The sequence below is a fragment of the Mirounga angustirostris genome, unplaced genomic scaffold (assembly GCF_029215605.1).
Source record: "Mirounga angustirostris isolate CCGP_5_RB_7025 unplaced genomic scaffold, mMirAng1.0.hap1 SCAF_3, whole genome shotgun sequence".
Classification (NCBI taxonomy): domain Eukaryota; kingdom Metazoa; phylum Chordata; class Mammalia; order Carnivora; family Phocidae; genus Mirounga; species Mirounga angustirostris.
Genome location: NW_026991711.1, coordinates 29917400 through 29933218, shown reverse-complemented (window position 1 = coordinate 29933218; position 15819 = coordinate 29917400). Strand labels below are relative to the sequence as shown.

The window sequence follows — 15819 nt, the reverse complement described above, 5'->3', positions numbered from 1 at the left end:
CCTTTTGTTCTCTTTCCAAGCACAATATTTGTCATTAAGATTGTGATAGCTTTTGTTAACTATCTAGTATTAAAATAAAACACTTAAATAAAAGGAAAAAGATTGTGATAACTTTACAAATCTCTTGACAAGAATATCAAATGTATGCTACACCTATATTTTTAGTGAGAAATTCAACTTAATGGTTCCTTAATCATCTCTTCTCATTAGCAACAACATTCATCAAAGTAACTAAGGACATTCCATTTCATACCCATTTTGTGTGCACTGAAAATGGGTCTGACCCTGCCCTCAAGGGACAGACAGTGAGTGGTTCTTAATCCTGATGCACGTTAGAGTCTGGACAGCTTTTAGGAAAAACTCTTGATCCTATCCAGCACTGCCCTTGCTGCCTCCATCCACCTCCACCCCAACCCCACCTCCCAACATACACTTCTTAGAAATTCTAGAGGTAGAATCCAGGCATAGGATTTCTGAGGTTCCCTAGGTAATTCCAATGTGCAGCCAGGATTAAGAATCATTGGTCTTTACCATATAAATGGCAATAACTGCATCCCTGCCAGAGTAACGGGGTGGTTTCAGAACAAAGTGAAAATCCTGGATTTTATTTAACGACTAGAGTAATTCACTGTATGTAAAAGAGAAACCATATACACCCAGTTGATTCTGGCAGGTATCTTATGACTACAAGGGAGAATGAGGCAGAGTAGAGATTCATAAAAGAAGGTTCTTACGGCGAAATGAATTAGTAAGTCAAGTCTGGCCTAAAGCTGCCGTACCTATCTCCAGACTTGATCAACAAGGCTGGTTTCAATGGTGAGGCAGCCATATATGTGGATCACTCAGATCTCTGATGACCTACTTTAGGGAGCATAGCTGACTGACAGCCTTAGATGCTGTTCCTTTGGATCCATGTGGCCATTCTTCCCCTAGGTTGCTGCCAGCCTATGTCTGAGCTGGACCATCCTGCCCAATTTGGGGCTCCTTCAAAGACAGCCTCAGCTTGAGGACACCCCATTGCCTGCCTGAAACTCTCTCAGAACCGCACTTCACTCTAGACACTTCCTACTCTATCCTTCCTTCCTTCCTCTCTCAGGGGTCAGACCTGTGACCTGGGCATTGTGTCTGACAGTTTTCCCTGCTTATTCCTGCTTTTTTCCCTTTTAACTTCCACAGGAGCTTTCTCCCAATGAATCCTTTGCACATCACGTCCTGTCTTAGCAACTTCTTCTTCAAGTCCTGAACTAATAAAGATGGATTTTCTATACTTTTGGCCAAAAGCATTCTCACTACTGTATTAAGCAGGAAATGGATTCAGCTGTTTTAGGAAAGCCAAAGTTAACAGGGACTTAAACAAGATAGAAGTTTATTTCTCTCTCAGCTAAGCGTCCACTTGTAAGGGGCCAATGTGGCAGTTCTACGGTGTCAGGGACTCAAACTATTTCTATCTTGTAGCTCTGCCAATCTCAATACATGGTTTCCAATTTATGATTGCTGTATCAACTTCTCCAGTTCCTGCCACCAAATCTGGATTCCAGGCAGCAAGCTGGGAAGGAAGGAGAGGAGCATGGTTCCAAAGCACAAAGCATTTTAGTTCACACGGCCATATTCTGCAGCAATGGAGGGAGGAAAACGAAGTCTTTAGCTGCATGGTCATGTCACCAACTAAAACTCTACTCCCAAATGAAGTAGGGAAGAATGAGTATAAGGCAATGTCTGGTAGCCTCCACCACAATTAGTTCTTCACTATTCTGGATAAGTCAAACAGTTTTCTCTGAGAGATCACAGGTTTTGTTTAAAAATTATTCACATGTTTCCATGATTTCATGTTAATATTAGACCAAAATTTCAAAACAGACAACATCAAGGAATATGAATGAATCCATTGCTGATTTTTAAAAATGCAATTTGGGGATATTCACTGTCTTTTCTATTGCCATGAACAGCCTTTAAAAAAATAGTAATTATTAAGAATATGGTAGGATTTTGTGATAATCATAGTTAATCTTATATTTTAAATGTATAAAACGTAAATCAACTTTTCTTCTGAAACCACAAAATAATCTATCCTCACAAAAGCACTCAACCACAAAATCAAGATCCACCAATAATTTATGGGCTACACTTTACAAAACAGTGGTATAAATACAATTTCAAGTGTAGAAATATATATTTAGAAAGAAAAAAGAAAACAAAACAAAACAGTATCTTCAAGTCAGAGTACCTGGAATTGACATCTCCATGTCCTAGTTGCCCATGCTGCCCATATCCAAATGTATAGACATCTCCATTTTCCATTAAAACCACTGAAACCAAAATACACAGCTTTTTTTTATTATACGCATCTTATATTTCTATCATAAAAATTCTGAAAGCAGTATAATATTCACTATTTAAAATTTACAGAGCCATTAAATGAGTAATTGACATCAATGGATAAAGAATATGTAGCATACGTATATACAATGTAATATTATTCAGCCATAAAAAAGAATGAAATCTTGCCATTTGCAACAACATGGATGGACCTAGAGAGTAAAAGAAAGTCAGAGAAAGACAAATACTATATGATTTCACTCATTTGTAGAATTTAAGAAACAAAACAAATGAGCAGAGGGAAAAAAAAAGAGATTGAGAGAGACAAACCAAGAAACAGAATCTTAACTATAGAGAACCAACTGATGGTTACCAGAGGGGAGATGGGTGGGAGGATGGGTGAAATAGTTGATGGGGATTAAGGAGTACACCAGTCATATGAGCACCAGATGATTAAAATAAAAACTTGAAAAAAAAAAAGGGTAACTGAATCACAGGCAATTTATATTTAGTAAGATAATATAATTTTAGTTCATAATACATTAAAATTCTTATAAATACCCCCTTAATAATATTAATATTTAATAAGATACAGGTTTGGGCCAACTGTAAAACCCTATCAATAATGAGTAGAAAATTCCATAGAAAATAACGTTCTCTCATATCTAGGATAATTATATAGGTAGCACATGGGTTTGAGCTCTGTACAATTTATGCACAACTTCAGTGAAATGTTAGAACCTTAATATCTGTCAATGCTTTATCAAATAAGGAAATACATTTAGTACCAAAGAAAGAATTTAACTTTTTATTTTTATAACAGTTGAATAGTACAACCTACGCTATATAGGTCAAATGTCAATAATTTACTAAGAATTTAATTATTTTCTACATTTTAAGAAATTTGTTGATACACATTTTTCATTGAACAGTAGCAAAATATGGGACCAGGTGATAAAAATCGCAGAATCCTAGAGTGCAAAGGGATTTTAGGGATTATTTCATCTTCAGGAGTTTCATTAATTGAATTATAAAATAAGTCTATCAGAAGACAGATTAAAAACCAGATTTCTAGACAAATACCTATTCTATCATGCCACAGTTTTTAAAAAGAGATTCTGTAACAAATACAAAGCTTTTACAGATTGGAGAGAAATTGCCATACTACAGCTTTTAACACATACTAAATAGACTACATTTGTCAAAACTAAACAAATATTTAGCACAATTGTAAAAATGCAGTTATACCCTAAAGTTCCAGCTGCTACCTGAATGGTGAAATCCACAGCTGACTTGTACTGCCCGGAGCTCACAGTCAAATCGCACAGAGCCTGGAGGATATGTTGTGATTTTGCTGGCATCTTTTTCTCCTCGTTCTCCACTTCCATCTGTAAGTGTCATAATTTGTGATTAAGCCATTATTCATCTTCAAAATAAAACTTTAAATCAGTTTACTATGGAAGAACAAGAGAAAAATGTTAAGAGAAATAAGCAAGAAGAATCTGCAGCTGTTAGAAGTGATAGATCAAGAATCTACCTGCAAAGAAGCAATTTTGGAAAGATAGACTATATATTTCTGTTTGCAAATATCACTAAATCAATAAAAACAGAGAAAAGATTTGGTTATGGATAAAAACTATTAAGCTAGTCAGTTATGTAATGTAAATGGGTCATTAAATTATACAAATAACAAAATCCTAATTAGTTTACACGGGAAAATTTAGTTGGCATAAAAATAACTGCATGCAAAGTCATTTAACAATTATTTTAAACTCAGTGATAGTGTTAGTACCAGCCACATAAAAAAAAATTCCTAGTTGATTTGCAAATGACTTAGATTTCCCATATACATCTCAGAAAGGCTACCCTGTCCATCAGTATTGTTACACTCAACTGAACTTTAAAAAATGTATAAAGACCAAAGAGCTTTATCCAATATATTGTAATCCAATGGCTGGCTCTCATTCATCTTTCCTGTTCCACCCTGCCCCTCAGCCATTCTACTTTGTGGTCTTCTTCTGGCCCCCAAACACTACTCTCAACCAAACCTTTCTGTTTCAGTTCTTCTTTCTTCCCCCTTTCTTTTTATAATTTCCTCCCTTGAACTTGCTTCAGGCATTTTCCTCCACTCCTATTTTTTACATTTGACTGTGAATATTCTGGCATTCTGACCATAAAATAAAATCCACATTCCAGAATATAAAACTTTAGTTTGGAATGTGTAAATAAGGGAGACAACTCATTTTTCCTAATCTAAAACTATACATCACTAACATATGACCTCTGTATCATCAAGATTCAAATTCCTTGCACATGGAATAAATGTAAATCTGGAAGGAATTTCAAAAGGTCAACTAGTCTAAGCCACTCTCATGTGGTATAGCAACTCTAAACAAGTGTGTATAATATGCAGATACACATGTGGATCTACACACATTTTTAATTACATCTGAATTTTTATTGCCCATTTTAGAATGCTAGACAGAAAAACATCAAATCCTGTTATGTTCAGTGTTACCCTTTCTTTTTTTATATAGTATTTCTAACCTTTAGTAATAATCCAGGTAAGACAAGATTGGCCTAAATTATGAGTTCCCTTTTTATAACTAACTTTCTATTATTTCAAAATTCTTTAAACTCTTTATAACACTAGGACAGTAAAACCTCACTAATTCGGAATAACATAGAATGGGTTGGCCCATATGACTTACTGAGAAAGTCTTAATCATAAAACATTTAGGTAAAAATTCAGTTCTAATACCTTCACAAGCAGTACAGAGTATAGATTAAATGCTACAATAAATAAAATGTGGTTACCTACATTATAATTCAAAATAGGCCTATATTACATAAAAATGTACCATAAACATAAAAGTCCTTTAACATACAAGAATTAATTGCTGGACCCAGAGGCTGAAGGCACGTTGAAGGAATCCTTCATTTCTTGAGCCCTTGGTTTGAAAAGCTAGTGTTTTAGACAGGTTTCCCCTTATAAGTATGACCCTGAAAATTCAGAGGAAGAAATTACTTTGATTTTTTTACTCAAAAAAGATCACAAATACTGCATCTGAAGTATAATAAATTCTGAATTAGTGAGAGGTTTTACTATAATAGGATAAAGAATAGGATTCCTCTTTTGCTAAATTATCTAATGTGGGTTTGCCAAATTAAATCTGCAAGAATGAATGGCCTAAAAAAGAAAAAAAATAACAACACTTTGTTTAACTCCATCCAAAATGAAATACAATCTTAGTTCAGAGACTCCTTGTCTTGGAAAGACAGTGGAATGGTTAATATAAATGAGGGCCTATACAAAAAGGAGTAAGTATTGTTTAAAAACTAAAGATGACAGATGTACAGAAATTTTACAGCTTTATCTCAATTGGTAAAAATATCTAATTATTAAAACCAAATCTAATCTAACAGAGAAAACAAACTGTGTTCACATGATTTTGTCAGACTTAGCAAAATTCAATATTACAAGTATCATTCCACTTTATATAAATGTATTGATGCTTAATTAGAAGTTTCTACCTTTGAGTTTAGCATTTGCCCTCTCCCATGAGTCAGAGATTAATATAGATACAAATCCCACAATAGAGGTATAGCATCAGGGAAGGAGAAAAAAAAAAAAGCCTAGTAATTTACTAATTAAAATCATAGTGATTAAAAGAGTATTAGTTATTATTTAAAGGTAAAAATAATACTGGAAACATTTTGTTCAAGTTCATCTAAACAAACCTGTATCTAACTATATAAAACACTCTCTCAATTATTATAGATAGTGAAAACATAACAAGTAAAAGAAAAAAAAAAAACAGGGATGAAGTTCTTGATCATTATCAGCAGTAGTGGAAGAATTTTAAAAATATCTATCTGTATCTGGTATTTGATGTCAGTTTAAAAGATCAAGTATACTTCTAACAGTTTAGAAATTTACAGGTTATCAAAGAAAAAAAAAGGTACCTGATTCATAGCCAAAAATTCAGTGTCAATTCAAGAATCAGCAAGTGAAATTCAGCAAGATTAATTCTGCTCAAGCTTGTTATTCAGTAAAGTGATAATGAGCAGCAACAAAGTTAATCTCAGATTTGCAGGAAAAATAATTAGGTCTGAATATTCTTATATTTGGCCATTTAGGTATAAGCATATCTGCATTTTTCCCTAATATGAGTATGTTCATACATATGTGATAATGAAACTATAATAGCTTTGACAGATACCTAAAATATTGTATATATATATGCTGCACTATTTATGCATATTTGTGTACACACATAGAGAAAAGAAGATTCAATATCTAAAGGACTCTAACTTTTAATTTTGATCTTTACTTAAATCTACACTTCCTTGGGTAATCTTATAGTCATGCATATCATAAAACGTATCACAGAACACAGTGAGTACGTTGAGCAAAATGACTAAAAGAAAACAGCAAAGCACTTATCAAATACAATTAGCTATGCACTTACTTTATGCTAAACACTGTGAAAATTTAAATAGTACAGTGGAGAAGTGTTTTGGGGCATTGAAGACTAAGAGACTTGAATTGGAATTCTGGCTCTCCTATTTGCTAGCTGTATGACAACTGGACACTGGACCTTCTTTAAGCCTTTGCTTTCCCATCTATAAAATAGCAATAATGGACATTACTTCACAAGGTCCTGAGTATTAAGTGAAATAATATATAAAAAGTGCTCAATCAATATTCACTATTGTTGCTTTTTAAATATCAGTACAATAATCTCATGATACCAGTACTGTTACTCTGCTTTGCAGCTGGGAAAACCAAGGCTTAGAAGGGTTAAGTAACCAGCCCTAGTAATAAGTAGTAGGGCAGTTTTGAAGTTTGATCAAAAACAAGGATCAACGATGTGGATGGAACTGGAGGGTATTATGCTGAGCAAAATAAGTCAATCAGAGAAAGACATGTATCATATGACCTCACTGATACGAGGAATTCTTAATCTCAGGAAACAAACTGAGGGTTGCTGGAGTGGTGGGGTTGGGAGGGATGGGGTGGCTGGGTGATAGACATTGGGGAGGGTATGTGCTATGGTGAGCGCTGTGAATTTAGTAAGACTGTTGGATCACAGACCTGTAACTCTGAAACAAATAATACATTGTATGTTAAAAAAAAAAAAAGACGATAGCAGGAAGGGAAGAATGAAGGGGGGGAAATCGGAGGGGGAGATGAACCGTGAGAGACTATGGACTCTGAGAAACAAACTGAGGGTTCTAGAGGGGAGGGGGTTGGGGGGATGGGTTAGCCTGGTGATGGGTATTAAAGAGGGCACGTTTCTGCATGGAGCACTGGGTGTTATATGCAAACAATGAATCATGGAACACTACATCAAAAACTAATGATGTATGGTGATTAACATAATTAAAAAAAAAACAAGGCTCATGTATTTTACAAACACCAAATGGCTGACATCTTAAACCTTTTGTAAAAATAAACTAATTACATATTTAACAAATCTCAGATTTTGTGCCTTTTGGATAATTCTAAAAGAGAAAGCGGGGGCGCCTGGGTGGCTCAGTCATTAAGCGTCTGCCTTCGGCTCAGGTCATGATCCCAGGTTCCTGGGATCGGGCCCCGCATCGGGCTCCCTACTCCGCGGAAGCCTGCTTCTCCCTCTCCCACTCCTCCTGCTTGTGTTCCCTCTCTCGCTGTGTCTCTCTCTGTCAAATAAATAAAATCTTTAAAAAAATAAAAAAATAAAAGAGAAAGCAAAGAATTCAAAGAATATATATGTATATACACATACATATATATCTTACTTTAATCTTCATATCAACATAATCAGTTAGGAATTATCATTCTTATTTTTAAAAAAAGGGAAACTGAAGCCTAAGAGATTATGAAATTTATGAACAGCCACATAGTTCTAAAAAATGACAAATTTGGGACTAAAACTGAGGCCTAATTCCAAAGGCTCTAATATTTCCATTACACCACACCCATTTCTAAACAGAAAATAGGTGTAAAATACACACAGATGTTTATCAGTGAGCCTTCGGGCTTTCACATTAGTCACTCCAAGCCAGATTTCAGGACTGTCTCCAGAGCAATTCAGATGTTCCTAACCAGGAGTACTACATCAAAATCCTTTTCTATGTAAGGCACTGAATGGCTGAAACAAATGTTAATGCACTTATCTGTTTGAAATACAGTCTGTGGTTACATTTCTAAAATAACTTACTATATGTTTTATGGATTATATGTTATACTTATTAACTGAGACTTATATAGTCTAGGTTGCCTCTAGTCAGATTTTGCCTGTTAACAGGATGGATTCTATGACTTTCTCTGAATTCTCTCCAATCAGCCAGAAGCTCTCCAACTTTCCATCTTAGAACCCACTCCTGTGAACAATAAACCCACAGTTCTTACCCTCCACACACCCCCACAAAAAAGTTATAGTCGAGACAATTTTAACTATTACCGTCCTACAATTTGTACCTACAGTGTAATTAAATGTAAGACAGAACACAGCAATTAATATAGTAAATTTCTCAGTGGAAGACAACCAGGGTAAGAAAAAAAGAGAAAAACATATGTAGGAAAAATTTATTAAAAGACCGTGATTATATGTAGCAAGAGTAAAAGCAGTGCAAGGCGAGATGATTAAATGACAGGGACAGTGAATGCAAAGGGAATAGGGAAAGAGAATTTGTGGGTGTACAGGAATTAGTGAGTGGTAAGTTAATACTCTATATAAAATAGAGCACCATTTGATAAAATATTACTTACTTACACTTTAAATTCATTTTGGTGGTAAAGAGATGAAACTGTTTCACTCTATAAAACCTGATAAAAACACATACACACACACACAACTGGCTGTATACTGTAATACCACAAGTAAGTCCTTCTAAAGAGGTTGCTACAAAAACGCAGTCTTGTTATAAGATAAACCTGTGGTAGATAAGATGGCAGTAAGGCTAGTTACTGTTGATTAACTTTTGCAGCTACTCAATGAAGACGCTGTGAAAAGTCTGTCTTAAATTTGTAACCCTAGTCTTCATTTAGCATTTCATTTTCAAATTCTGCAAAAAATTAGGATGTTTGGCCATCAGATACTAACATGGAGCTGAAAAAGTTTTAAACTGTTTCATGAAATGTGAACATTTAACCTCAGGTAAATTACTGGAAAAATTCCACTTTCCATTAAATGGGGGTAAAAAAAGACACTGAGAAAATCCATCCTAATAGTGGCACAGTATAAAATATGAGATCAGAGATTCTGGCAATAAAATAATTTACATATAGTATACCCCAAATATCGTTCCTTAGATTTAAATATTTATAGCAGTATTAGGGCACTCAGTAAATAAAGCAATCACAAATTTTTCCTATGGCTAATCACATTAGATTTAAAATATTCTCTATTTTTATTTCTGTAGAATATATCTTAAATAGTGCCCCACCAGTGCTTTGACTAGTAAAAGGGGTTTTGTTTGTTTTGTTTTGTGGTTTTGCTTTGAGTGGCAAACTGATAAACTGATAGAGGCAAATGTAAATAAATTATAATATATTGCATATGAAAGTTTAAAAATAAAATTAGTCTAACAGTTTTGCAGCAAAAGAAAAATAAGACACAAAACAGGTTAATTTGTCCATATGGAATGTATGTGTTTAAAACTGTATTCTATTTCGTGGGGTATATCCTGAGCATTTAAGAAAGCAGCAACTGAAAGTTATACTTGTCAAAGAGCCCCTGGTTCACATGCCAGGATTCAAGGCAGAATTTATATATAAATTTATAAATTCTCTGCATTAAATTCTTTCCTGATATTAGTTTACCCATAGCTGTAGTTTAAAAGAAAATAAACTTGCTTTAGGAATATTTCTAATTAACCCAGAGCTGTGAGATCTCAAAGAATTATTCAGAAATAGATTCTTAGTCAATTCACAGACTTGTCTAGACCTCTGACAGTTTTCGAGGACTGGAATAGGTTTATATAACTCATTCTTTGCTTACACCTATCAGCATTTAACCCTCAAATACCAAGTAATTTGTGTGTGTTGCGTATATAAACTTTAATATTAAAACAATGGAAAAGTGTAATAGCAATCAACTCATTATCACTTTATACACTGAATTTAGTAATTTTGTTAATTCTAAAGCATTTTTTTAAAAAAGGACTATAAAATGTCAAATAGCAGACATCTAAGAGCAAATAATAAAGGATAAAGAACAGAAAGTAGTAATTATTTTCTACCTTCCCTCAACGTTATGAAATTTGAAAAGAAATGGAAAAGAAAAAGATACATTGCAAAATGTCTCTTTAAGTTAACAAATAAAAAGAAATGAGACTGACAGTCACTGACAAACAGTACATCTTTCAGCATGTTCTTTCTCCTCAGGCTATATAATGATAGAAGCAAAGTAGAAGAATTAGGTTTGTGCATTTTCCCAGAGAAAAAATTTAAATGAGTGGAAGAAACTGGGGAGGTATCCCACCTAATTGATAAGGAAGACCAAATACCTTTGTGCTTGTCCCGTTTATGCTTTAGCTGAGCTGGATGGGATCTGAGTCTGGCTAGAGCCTGTTCTCGATGGTTCATAAAAATAGGACCAGCAAATACAAGGGGGCCTGAGGAGAAACATTTTGTATGTGCATAGAAAAGCTCACAAAATGAAAACACTACAATGAATAAAAATAATTCAAACTAAAAAGCATGGAAATTTATTCTTTACTGTTTTAGACATTATACTTTTCCCCCAGTTCCCCCACGTTAATCCCCCACCCCCATTCCACACACAAGTTTTAGTATCTGAACTATAGGTGATAAAGTAAAATTTCTTTTAACTCAAAAAATTATCACATAGTTACTAACAGTCTCAAGTACATAATCAGAAAGTTCAATTAAAACAAATATCTTACAAATATTTTTAATATCATATATATTCAAACTTAGTAAACCATTAATAGAAAACAATATATTTCCTATTAAAATAACAAAATAATTTTTAAATTAATAATTAAATTTTAACAAGGTCTTCAAGATTTAATATCCACATCAGTCTTGCTACAAAACCAAGATAAATGTTACTGACTCAACTACATTCTGCCATACAGGTAGGAAAACAAGACAGCAAAAAACAAAACAAAACAAAAAATTACTATGATATGATGTATACATATACACATATGGACACACATTCATGGACATGAATATATATAAAATCACTACGAGGACAGGATTATAGAAGTTGTATTTAATTTTCTAAAAAGAATAAATCTAAGTTTAAATGTGATTTCTGTAACAACATATACAAAATCAGAAACAAGGTATTGATACTGAAGAGGGTAATCTAACCCAAGTAACATTTTTGGAACATTAACAATTCTCTGATAAAATAATTTCTTTCTGAAGCTCCACTATGTACATACACACACATATACAAATGCACATTCATATAGATTACAGTTATTTCCACTTATATTCAAGAAAAAAATCAATAGCAAAATTAATTTCAATAAAAATTATAATTTGCTTTTCTCTACTATCATTTAGCTTAAAAAGGGAAAACTTTAAGTTATATCTTAAAATTTCAGTTCTTTTCTTATAGAATTGAACTATCCTTTCCTTGAGTTTGAGCAACATCAAAAATGCCTGCAAATTTCAAAACACTCTAAATCTGACATTAAGAAGTCACCAAATTTGAAAAGGGAATTGACAGTACATAAGCACTGAATGTTTTTAATTAAAGCCAGTTTTTTCATGATTCTCTATATCTCTTCAGCTATAATTAATTTTTCTAACAATGGAACAAAATAAAACTACTGCCCTATAATAAAATTTGACAAATGCAAATTCAACACCATAGTACCCTTCATTAAATATTAAAAAATGGGTAGGAAAAACATTTTAATTATGTCTTGAGATATATATAAAAAATGCAGGCATCACCAATTCTATGAAAAACCAAGAATAACATATTCTATGATTACTACAGATAGAAATATGCTAATTTAAAGTTAACAGGAAAATTAAATATTATTTCCTAGTAATGCAGTAGCAATTATTTTCAAGCTAAGATTAGATAAATATGAACAAAATGTCTTATTTCTTCAACATGTATTTTTTTTTCAATTAATATAAACCCCTCTAAAAAGCATGAGACACTTTCCAACTACCCCAAAGAACTATAAATATCAAAATAACAGTAATATTAAGTTACAGTACCCTTTTCTGATTTCTATGGTCTGCTTGGGATATTATTTCTTCCTATAAAAATACTACACCCATAATATTCATAGTTATTTAGCTTCTCACTAAATTCAATCTTTTTAGGGTCTCTGGATATAAAAATTTAGAAGGCCCACAGGCAATCATGCCTAGAAAGTATACCATCTGAGCTCAATTTAAATCGCCACTTATATCAGGCTATCAGGTTCTAAAATAGTAATGTCCCATGGACTAAAACAATTTTTCTTATAAACATAGTTCAGTCATTCACTTATTTGCCATTTTTTATCTTTAATGTAACAGACACCAGGTACATGTATATTATGACAAAGACACAGATCTCATTAGAATTTAGTCCAATAGGGAAGATAGAAATAAAACAACTAAGAGTTGCAATATGTTGTGATAAATGTTATAAAGGAAATCTGTACACACCCTGAAGGATGAAAAGTGATCTATCTACTTGGGTGAAAGAATGAGAAAAAGTTTGCCGAGAGAAAGAAGGAAAGAGAGGGCATTCCAGGCAAAAGAAACAGGATTTATAAAAGCAAGCAGAGATTAAACAATATTGTATAGTCATTAAAAACACACATAATAGCCGAAATGGATGGAGTGCAGGGTTATGAAGCAGAAAGTGACAGGAAATGAGTCTGGAGCTACATATGAAAAACAGGTAATTACAATCTTTTTCTACCATGAAACTTTATTGTAGAGGTGTTGAGACATCCATGAAATGTTTTCAATTAGTCAACAAAGACATATTAAGTACTGACCAATTTCAGGCACTACACTTGGTCCTGGGAACTCTTGGAAAAACAAGACACCATCTCTGCTTTCAGAAGCTCACAGTCTAATGTGGGGAGGGGAGGGAGGGAGAGTTTACACACAACTCAACAAGAAATTTGACTGTGTGCTATGAGAAAATTAAGCACACCGAAGGGGCAGCCAGCAAACCTTAAGAGTGGGAATGTAGGGAGTTTTGGGGTACAAGAAGAGAAAATACCACATAAGCTAAGACTTAAAGAGGTAGTAGTACTACAAAGGTTCACAGATATGGGGAAAAAAAACAGGCATAGGGAACAGGAAAAAGAGTAAAAAGAGATGAGGCTGTAGAGAGATTTTTTTTTAGATCTATTTATTTGAGAGAGAGAGAGAGAGCATGAGCACATGAGCAGGGGGAGGGGCAGAGAGAGAGGGACAGGGAAAGAGACTCTCAAACAGACTTCCCAATGAGTGCTAACCTGATGCAGGGCTCAATCCCACAACCCTGAGATCATGACCTGGTCCGAAATCAAGAGTCAGATGCTTAACTGACTGAGCCACCCAAGCGCCCCAAGAAATCTTTATGTGGGTTTTTTACAAAGAAAATGCTTTTGTGCTATTTAAATCAGCAATGAGATAACACTTCATCATGTTTTATAAAAATTAAGAAGAACAATACATATGATGCTAGAAGAAAACATCACTCTCAGATATTAGTCTGGAGAAGATAAACTCCTGTAACATTTCAAAAACAATTTGAAATCTGTTAAAATTTAAAACATAAACACTCTCTGGCCCAGATATTCTATTTCTCCGAAGCTCTACTATATAAACAAAAACTCCAATATGGCTATAAGTTTAAAAATATTTATTGTAGAAAAACCCACAAAAACTTGAAAATAACCTAAATGTCCATCAACAAAATAATAGTTGAATAAACTGCAGTACAGCCACATTACAATATACTATATAGCTCTTAAATATAATGTAGTAGACCAATATTTACTAATTTAGTGTGTCTTCATGATGTAAAATGAGAAAAAGATGCTGCAAAGAACTGTATCTCTAATATAATGCCACTTTTGTAAATAAACACTTGCCTATACTTTCACACATGGGTAGATATCAGCATAGTAGATATATGTGTAGATATATTATAATGGAGTAAGATATGGAAGTATACCCATTAGATTAAACCTCATTTGCTTGGTAGAAAGAATGGGAAGGTTAGGAAAAAAATTTAAGCAAGATAAAAAAAAATGTATATACTATCACATTAACCAAATACGTAAAACAAAACTGTCAGTGATACAACTCGAAATGTATAAAACTTGATTAGAAAATAAAGAGAATCCCCATATTACTTTAAAATGGCACTGCAATAAAGCACAAAATTTTTTTTCTGATATCAAGGGGAAAAAAAACAGGACACCAATATATATCACAGTATGAAATGATATAACTCAACAAAAAAGTATACATAGAAAAAAATTGGAAGAAAGTACACCAAAATTCTACCAGTGGTTATCTCATTACATTGCATGTAATCCTCATTTTAAAGGTTCAGAAAAGGGAGGTTCAGAGTGGTTAAATTCCAGGATCATACATCCCCAGTAAAAGTTAAGAAGCCAGGGTCTGTCTGAACCAAAGCCTAACTTCGGAAGCTATGCTCTGACCGCCATGCCACATAGCTTCGCCAACCACAGAACCTATCATCCGAGTGAAACTACTGAGAGGAAAAGGGCCTGGACAGTCAACATAAAATGCGACTTCCCAGGCAAGCCAGGACATAAGCTCACGGCCATCTACAGCTCCCAATTATGAAAGTTTGATGACATTTAGGGGAAAAGAAAGAAAAGTAGCCAACATTATGTGAGCTTAGTTCTCCTTACAAGAGAGCACTGAAAGGGAATACAAAGATAAGATCATTGACACAATCACCCAGTAGTTCTGAGGAGTTAAGAGAGTTCTACTTAAAAATTCCACTGAACAAGCATTTCACCTACAAAGTTAACAGAAGACTCAGAGAATTTAAACATCAACCAACCCTGTATTACCTAAAAAGCTAAAATTTATCACAAATGTCACTGAAATAAAATATGTAAATGAATACACTGGTACCTAAGAATATACATTTAAGAAAAACATTACCTAAAAGAATAATATAAAAAATTTAAAGACTAAGTGCCAAATTAATAAAAATGTGGTAATAACACTGTTCTTTCAGGTTTCAACAGCACATTCCATTATATAAGTCTGTGTCATAAATAGCTGCAGCTAAATTACATCAATAGGCCTGAGGCTGAGCAAAGCTTTAATACAAGGACTAGGTCCTAAAATTCTGATCAACTTTGAAACAACACAAACTTGATAAATAGGATGAGACAGATAAATCAAGTAAAATAATTTGATACCATCTAATCCTGAAGTTCTGAAATTTCAACAGAGGTAAAAGCCAATTATTAATGAGTGTAATTACTAACTTATCACTAAACTGTTAATAACGAAGAAGTACCAAGAAGAGGCTAAGAAAAAAA

General features: G+C 33.5%; 1 protein-coding gene across 11 annotated transcripts in view; it reads right to left on the bottom strand.

Moving 5' to 3' along the window:
* The window catches only part of MYCBP2 (MYC binding protein 2), a 271236-nt gene that overhangs the window by 166705 nt on the left and 88712 nt on the right, over positions 1-15819 (bottom strand). For all 11 annotated transcript variants that reach the window (XM_064585965.1, XM_064585966.1, XM_064585967.1 and 8 more), the window contains 3 exons: positions 10813-10920; positions 3585-3704; positions 2225-2306 (listed from right to left, as the gene is read on the bottom strand). In XM_064585965.1, coding sequence (XP_064442035.1) covers positions 2225-2306; positions 3585-3704; positions 10813-10920 — 310 coding nt within the window. The remainder of the gene's footprint in view (positions 1-2224; positions 2307-3584; positions 3705-10812; positions 10921-15819) is intronic.